Source organism: Squalius cephalus, assembly GCF_949319135.1.
Source record: "Squalius cephalus genome assembly, chromosome: 4".
NCBI lineage: Eukaryota > Metazoa > Chordata > Actinopteri > Cypriniformes > Leuciscidae > Squalius > Squalius cephalus.
The window spans coordinates 45252770-45260272 of NC_137125.1; the positions used below are offsets into that span (position 1 = coordinate 45252770).

General features: G+C 36.8%; 1 protein-coding gene across 1 annotated transcript; it reads left to right on the plus strand.

The window, feature by feature from the left end:
* Positions 1–1331: 1331 nt before the first annotated feature.
* On the plus strand, positions 1332–6454 carry tmbim4 (transmembrane BAX inhibitor motif containing 4). The gene is made up of 7 exons (XM_079869863.1): positions 1332–1537; positions 2371–2479; positions 2594–2699; positions 3944–3977; positions 4066–4183; positions 4598–4643; positions 4873–6454. The coding sequence occupies exons 1-7, from the start codon at positions 1447–1449 to the stop codon at positions 5077–5079; spliced, it is 711 nt and encodes a 236-aa protein (XP_079725989.1). The 5' UTR covers positions 1332–1446; the 3' UTR covers positions 5080–6454.
* Positions 6455–7503: the final 1049 nt, after the last annotated feature.

The window sequence follows — 7503 nt, forward strand, 5'->3', positions numbered from 1 at the left end:
ATCATTTAATTTTTTTATATTTTGTGAATCAATGATGATGTGGGCTTATTTGGAACACATGCGGGCTTAAATGGTGCCAAAAGTACCAATTAAGCCCATGCCAGACTTCTGACTTTATTCCTTAATTATCTTAATTTTATATTCTAAAATGTACATCAGCTAATTAATATAATTTCAAATGAGAGATTAATCTTGCATTTTAACAAATTATATTTCTTATATACTATGTCAATATCTATGAAAAAAACCTAAACTTAGATTTTGGTGGGCTTAATGGGTACACTTACCAATTGATTTTGATTAATATGCGCGAGGGAGAGAGAGCAAGCCAGCGCTCGGCGTGTTGTTTGAAGATGTGAGAGTGCGCGCGCGCGCCTAGGCCTATCATGATACTTCAAAGTGTTTCAAAAGATAGGCTAACGTTACATGTAAAAAAGCAAATAAACAAACACGTTAATGATGATACATTATTGCATTATGATAAAGTTTTGTGTTTTGATTTTGTTTGTAAGTAAAATGCCTTTACCTGAGTCGTTCACAAGCTGCAGGTGTTGACGAAATTCATCAATGGTAGGGAAACGACAGGACGCGCTTCAGGCTTGCTTTTTAGGCATTAGTTAAATATTTCATTTATCCAGTGTTTCTGTGCTTTGTGTTCGTATCGTAATATGTTGTTTTTGTTTTTAACCGCTTTATGAGTAGGCTAAGTTCGTTTGTGAACTGTCCAAATGACTTAATCACGAACCGATTTAGACCGTCCGTTTTTCTAACTAGCTTAACGATTCATTGAATAGAACCGACTCAAATGAGTGAATCATTCACCAGTCGGGAATTGCAGTTCACAACCGACAGAAAATGTAATACGGTACCGTACTACTATATCAGAAATATAGAGCAGTGGTTGTCAGTTTTTTAGATGCAACGAACTCCTGAATTAATATTAAAATGGGAAAATAGCTTCTATTAAGTTACATTGTTATATTTCTAGTCACAATAGTAATGTACTGTTACATATATTATTTATTTAATTATTTAATTTTAATCATATCTATATTTTATCTATATTATTCAACAATTGTATTTATTTTAATGCATTTAATAGACGTATAACTAATATATGTTAATCACATTTATGTATTTATTGTAAGACAATTTATTTATTTACTCATTTTTTTTAATCCTGTTATTATGATAATTAATTATATTAATTTGTATTTTTATTTATGTATTTTTTACGGGCTTTTCTTTTTTTTGTACTGACTGTCTTCCATCCACGTACCGCCTTGCTGGTTTGGGACAATCCGATAGGTGGCAATAGCACATCTTTGAGCGGAATGTTTACAACATAAACCACCGAAAGAAGAAAAAAGGCAAACGACGGAAGAGAGACCTTTGGATTATCACTTAAACTTGTCAGTAAATGATACTCGTTAAATACGTTCAAACATGAATCAAGAGAAGTATCCGCGATCATCTATTGAGGATGATTTTAATTATGGCACGAACGTCGCGACAGCGAGTGTGCACATCCGGATGGGTGAGTTAAGCCGCTGTTTTCAATGATGTGGAGTCTACGTAATCAGTAATACAGGCAGTATAATATTATGGCCTGGAAAGAATAAACATCTGTGTAAAACAGCTGGAGCAGGGTTCCTATTTTATTTAAATTTATTTCACTTGGTTTCATCATAAGGCACACAGGAGACATATGGCGCACATGATATAAATCAGCTGTCACGAGTCGTTGGATTCCTTATTGATTTCACAATGTCATTATATTAGTTTTTATTAGAAATGTTACAGTTTCTTAAAAAATGTTGCCTGTTGTTGTCAAACCTGCTTATCGAGGACAGGTTTTGTGTGAATGATAGACGCCTTGTTTGAGAACTTAAATAAACCCTGTCAAGCTATAGCCTAACATATGTCAATATGAAGAGTTCAGATGCAAAAGCCTCTAAGTGCCATCTGAAATTTTTTTCTAGAATGATTTTTATAAAGCTTACGTTAAGTAATTTCACTTAAATGACAATTAATAGGTAATTTGCATTGCCATTTAAGTGAAATTATTGAACTTCTATATACGATCTTGATAAAAATGATCATTCTAGAAGAATATGTCAGATGGCACTTAGACTAGGCTTTTGCATCTGAACTCTTCATATATGTATTCATATAATTCCATTCCACGAAACCTGTCTCTAACCATACCCATATTTTTTAACACAATAAATAAATTGTACCTAACAGTTTTTTTGTAAGTACATAATAATTTAAGGCACCTAATATAAAGTGTGACCTTATAATTATTTATTTTCTACATGTGTGCATATATGGTTGAGGAGTTGACGCTCAAGTCTTATTTCTCTCTAGATTTCCTCCGCAAGGTCTACACCATCCTTTCACTGCAGATTATCATCACCACTGCTGTATCTGCCCTTTTCATGCTCTGCAACCCCATTAAAACCTTTGTGCACGAAAGGTAAGACCACATCCTCCCTGTGGATTCACCACATCATTGTGGCTGATAAATGATGTAAACTACACTTTAAGCTGTGTACGTATATTAATGTGACCCACTGCATTAATTTTTCAGTCCCGCTCTGGTGCTGATATCTGCTATCGGGTCCCTTATCCTGCTGCTTGCATTGGCTGTTTACCGTCACCAGCACCCCGTCAATCTTTATTTGCTCTTTGGATTTGTGAGTATATACCTCAAAAAAAGATTTTAAATATGATACACACACTCACTGGCCACTTTATTAATTTCAACTGCTCGTTAACGCAAAATCTAATTAGCCAATCACACAGTGCATTTAGGCATGGTTAAGATGATCTACTGAAGTTCAAACTGAGAATCAGAATGGGGAAGAAAGGCGATTTAAGTGACTTTGAATGTGGCATGGTTGTTGATCTGAGTATTTCAGAAACTGATGATCTACTGGGATTTTCACGCACAACCATCTCTTGGGTTTACAGAGAATGGTCTGAAAAAGCGAAAATATCCAGTGAGTGTCGGTTCTGTTGGGTGAAAATGCCTTGTTGATGTCAGAGGTCAGAGGAGAATGGCCAGACTGGTTTGAGCTGATAGAAAGGCAACAGTAACTCAAATAACCACTCGTTACTACCGAGGTCTGCAGAAGAGCGTCTCTGAACATACAACACATCGGGCTACAGCAGCAGAACACACACTGGTGCCACTCCTGTCAGCTATAACAGGAAACTGAGGCTACAATTCGCACAGGCTCACCAATAGATAATTGGAAAATGTTGCGTGGTCTGATGAGTCTCAATTTCTGCGGCGACATTCAGGTGGCAGAGCGTAAACAACATTAAAGCATTGATCCATCCTGCTTTGTATCAACGGTTCAGGCTGCTGCTGGTGGTGTGATGGTTTGTGGGATGTGTTCTTGGCACACTTTGGGTCCCTTGGTACCAATTGAGCATCATTTAAATGCCAGAGCCTACCTGAGTATTGTTTCTGACCATGTCCATCTCTTTATGACCACAGTGTTCCCATCTTCTGATGGCTACTTCCAGCAGGATAACGCGCCTTGTCACAAAGCTCAAATCATCTCAAACAGTTTTTTTTTTGAAAGATGACAATGAGTTCACTAAACTCAGATGGCCTCCACAGTCCCCAGATCTCAGTGGAGTACCTTTGGGATATGCTGGAACGGGAGATTCGCATCATGGATGTGCAGCTGACAAATCTGCAGCAACTGTGTGATGTCGTCATATCAATATGGACCAAAATTTGAGTAATGTTTCCAGCACCTTGTTGAATCCATGCCACAAAGAATTTAGGCTGTTCTGAAGGCAAAAGGGGGTCTAACCTGGTACAAGCAAGGTGTACCTAATAAAGTGGCCAGTGAGTGTATGTGTTACATATATATATTACATATTATGAAGTATTATAATGTAATGGCTGTACATGTTTATGCAGACTCTGCTGGAGTCTCTGTCTGTAGCCACTGCAGGTAAGTTTATGCATTTTCCTAATTGATAAACATCCAGTCCCATAATATTATTGGACCCCTCCGTGATCTCATATTTTTCTGCTTTCAGTGTCATTTTATGAGTACACCATAGTTCTTCAGGCCTTTGTGCTCACGTCTGCCGTGTTCCTGGGTCTCACTGCCTACACTTTCCAGTCTAAAAGAGACTTCAGCAAGCTCGGAGCCAGGTAATTTTCTCTTTCTCATCCGCTCAAGGCCCAGATCTGTCACATTCATCACGGTAACTGAGTGCAAGAATGATTGTTTTAATCCATTTACTCCTGAATCCATGTGGAGTGGTGTTCTTTGCATCAGAAATTGTCTCTGGAGAAACATTCTTCTTTCCAGTTATTAAATTGAAATGTAACTAAAATAAGGGGGCTCCATGAGTCATAACGCTGTTATTTGATGTGGTGCATGGCCCGCTCGTCGGCATGGGAGAAGTGAATGTCTTTTGTGAGGAGAATAGAAGATTTTTTTTCATTCATATTATTGTTTAATAGACAGCTTGATGCAACAGTTCTTGCTCTGTCCTTCAAATTGGTTTTGTGTATTAATAATGCACTTGCAGAAAAATCCTAATTGGTCATTTTTATCTCTAGTCTGTTTGCTGGCCTGTGGATCTTGATCATTGCAAGCTTTATGAGGGTGAGTCTGAGGCCTGTCCATTTTTAACTGATATATATGTATTTAATATATATTATTTATTCTTTGTTATTTAATTTATTTTATATTTATTCTATGGAATGTTTTTCTTCTTCAATTGTAATTAACATTATCAAATTAAGTGAGCTTGATTTGTACTGAACCCGTAGCTTTTCTTTAAGAGCCATGTGGTCAAGTCGCACAATTTGATTCAAGCCAAACTCTCCTTCAGCTTTTCTTTTACAACGACACAATGGAGTTGGTCTTCGCCGGGGCTGGTGCTCTGCTGTTCTGCGGGTTCATTATTTTCGATACCCACTTGCTGATGCATAAGCTGTCCCCCGAGGAACACGTCCTGGCATCCATCAATCTGTACCTGGACATAGTCAACCTGTTCCTGTACATCCTGCGCATTCTCGACTCCATGAAGAAACACTGAATGTTGTGATGCTCTTCTTCAATTTCAGTGGTGAATTCTGGGTGCAGTGCTGGGAGTGGTACAACAATATTATTCTTTGATTTTCTTTAACTTATATTTTGGCACACTTTGAACTAATCGAATTATAATTTGTTAATTAGAATCCAAATTAAGTGCAGATCTCTGCAAAAAACAACAACATTGTGAATCATAATATGAAATTTATATATATATATGATTAAAATTCTTTCAAAATAAATGCACTAAATATAAAACATTAAATTCTTTGCCGTTTTTTTGCAATGTTCAGAATTATTGGAGTGTGTGTGCTATGTTTATTTGGGCATTAACAGCAAACTCCTCTGATTTTGCTACATTTTTGGCATTAGATTAGATTTGGCATTAGTTGAGATGATGGTCCTCGTGTATTGTAATTCCCCCTTGTTTGCAAACCAGCTGTAGTACACAGTGTTCAACTTGCAAAGTGGTAATTGTAATTTAATGGCCTAATGTGAATGTTTCAAATATGATTGTACAACTTAACTTGGTGTTGTTGATTGGATTCTTCTGTTTTTGAATGTAGTGTGACCTGTAATCCATGGTGATTTTTCATATTTATTTAGGTGTTGTTGTAAATCAATGTTATAGGGATAGTTCACCCAAAAATAAAGATTCTGTCATCATTTACTCACCGTCTCATTGGTAACCAAACAGTTGACGGCACCCATTGATTTCCATAGTATTTATTTATTTATTTTTTCTACTATGGAAATCAATGAGATCCTTCAACCCGTCTGGTTAACAACATTCTTCAAAATATCTTCTTTTGTGTTCAGCAGAAGAAAGAAACTCAGATTTGGAACAATTTGAGGATGAGTAAATGATAGAATTTTAATTTTTGGGTGAACTATCCCTTTAATGGTTTGGGAACAAACTTTATGAGAAGCCTGCAATATTTTGTTTAGTTTGGATGTGTTAATGGAATGTTTATGATTTTTAAGTAACTAGACACTTTTACTAAAAAGGCCCGCATTACATGAAAGTTATAAGAGCTGCAAAGAAACCACAACACAAACATCTAGAAATGTAACAAAAAAATTTTTTTTATTTGCAGCAGTCTTTGGTATAATATACTGTTCACCAAATAAACATGATTTTAAAGCAGCATGCAGTCAGTTTCAAAAGCATCAAGAAATATAACAATATTCAGGGATCTCTGTATGCCTGTACCCAAAGTGCAATATTAATCATAAGACTTATTAATATTTATCATAATATAGAAATATTGCTCTTGATTTATTTTTAAAAGGGCAAAATTGTCACGTATGAAGAAAAAAAAACTGAGATGGTATATAATGTAATGTTCTTTGGTGTAATAATTAAAAAATTAAATATTTGACCCTGTATGTGTCATCTTCATATACAACAATTTGTGTATTTATTTATTTGCCACAACCTACCCGTGATTTTTCTGTTGTTTAATAGGTAGAACCTTATACTACAGTGCTCTTATTAGGAAGCTGAAATGAAAGTGCAGATGCCCTGTCTTTGCATAGAATAACAACTTGCCCACATGTTCAAAGAAAGTGAAACTATGAGCTTCCGCATACTTTCACACCTTGAACATCTGATTTCATAAATGATTTCTGCTCTCTAGTTGACCGGGAGGAGGGAAATGGATCAGTCTGCACCATTACTGACATTTTGGCAGATAAAATCTTAATGTCTCTCAGTAGATCGGGTTCACGACTGATGTCTTTTCTCAAACTGGCCGGGATTTCCAGTTTGCAGATGTCTTCTTTTCTCACCATACTCCGGATCAACCGTGTACAATTTTCTTGTAATGAGTACACTGTCAAAAAACAGAGCATAGATATCTATTTGAAATGAAACTATTGTGTATGTTAGTGCATATGAATCATAAGATGAAGGATTAACTCGCACCTGGTGCAGTCACACACACAGACTGGTACAGCGGGTATCCGTCCTCATACTGCGCTTGAGTTGGAAAGTAAACTTCACTGTGGTTAACCAGCAGTTTAGCTCCGTCAGATGCTCTGAAGATCCAAGGATGAGCTGTAAAAAAATACTTGCTTTAGTACAAAGTGGAGAACCAAACCGGAATAGGTTGCTACGGTACTCACTCAGGTAGGTGTTCATCTTAAGCGCTTTCCCCGGTTTTATGTCACCGTAAGATACCGGTTTTCCAGAGAAGTTTAGCCACCATGCTTTGGCATTCCGCCTGGATTTGTTAACAAAGGAGATAAATGTTGGATCATACGAGTTTAGAGATTTCAGGGGAGCGGGCACTTCCTGTTCTGCCATAGTATTGCTCTTACGGAACGTAGATGCAGTGACACTGTCTCACTGATAGGTGGCAGGATTACACCCTCTTATGCATGGGACGACATCATAGACAGTATGGACGACATAGACCTTATTCAG

Bases quoted from the DNA above. Each gene is read 5' to 3' on its own strand.
- tmbim4 (XM_079869863.1), top strand. From the start codon at position 1,447: ATGAATCAAGAGAAGTATCCGCGATCATCTATTGAGGATGATTTTAAT. The intron at 1,538-2,370 runs GTGAGTTAAGCC...ATTTCTCTCTAG, and splicing joins GAGTGTGCACATCCGGATGG to ATTTCCTCCGCAAGGTCTAC. The intron at 3,978-4,065 runs GTAAGTTTATGC...TTCTGCTTTCAG, and splicing joins TCTGTCTGTAGCCACTGCAG to TGTCATTTTATGAGTACACC.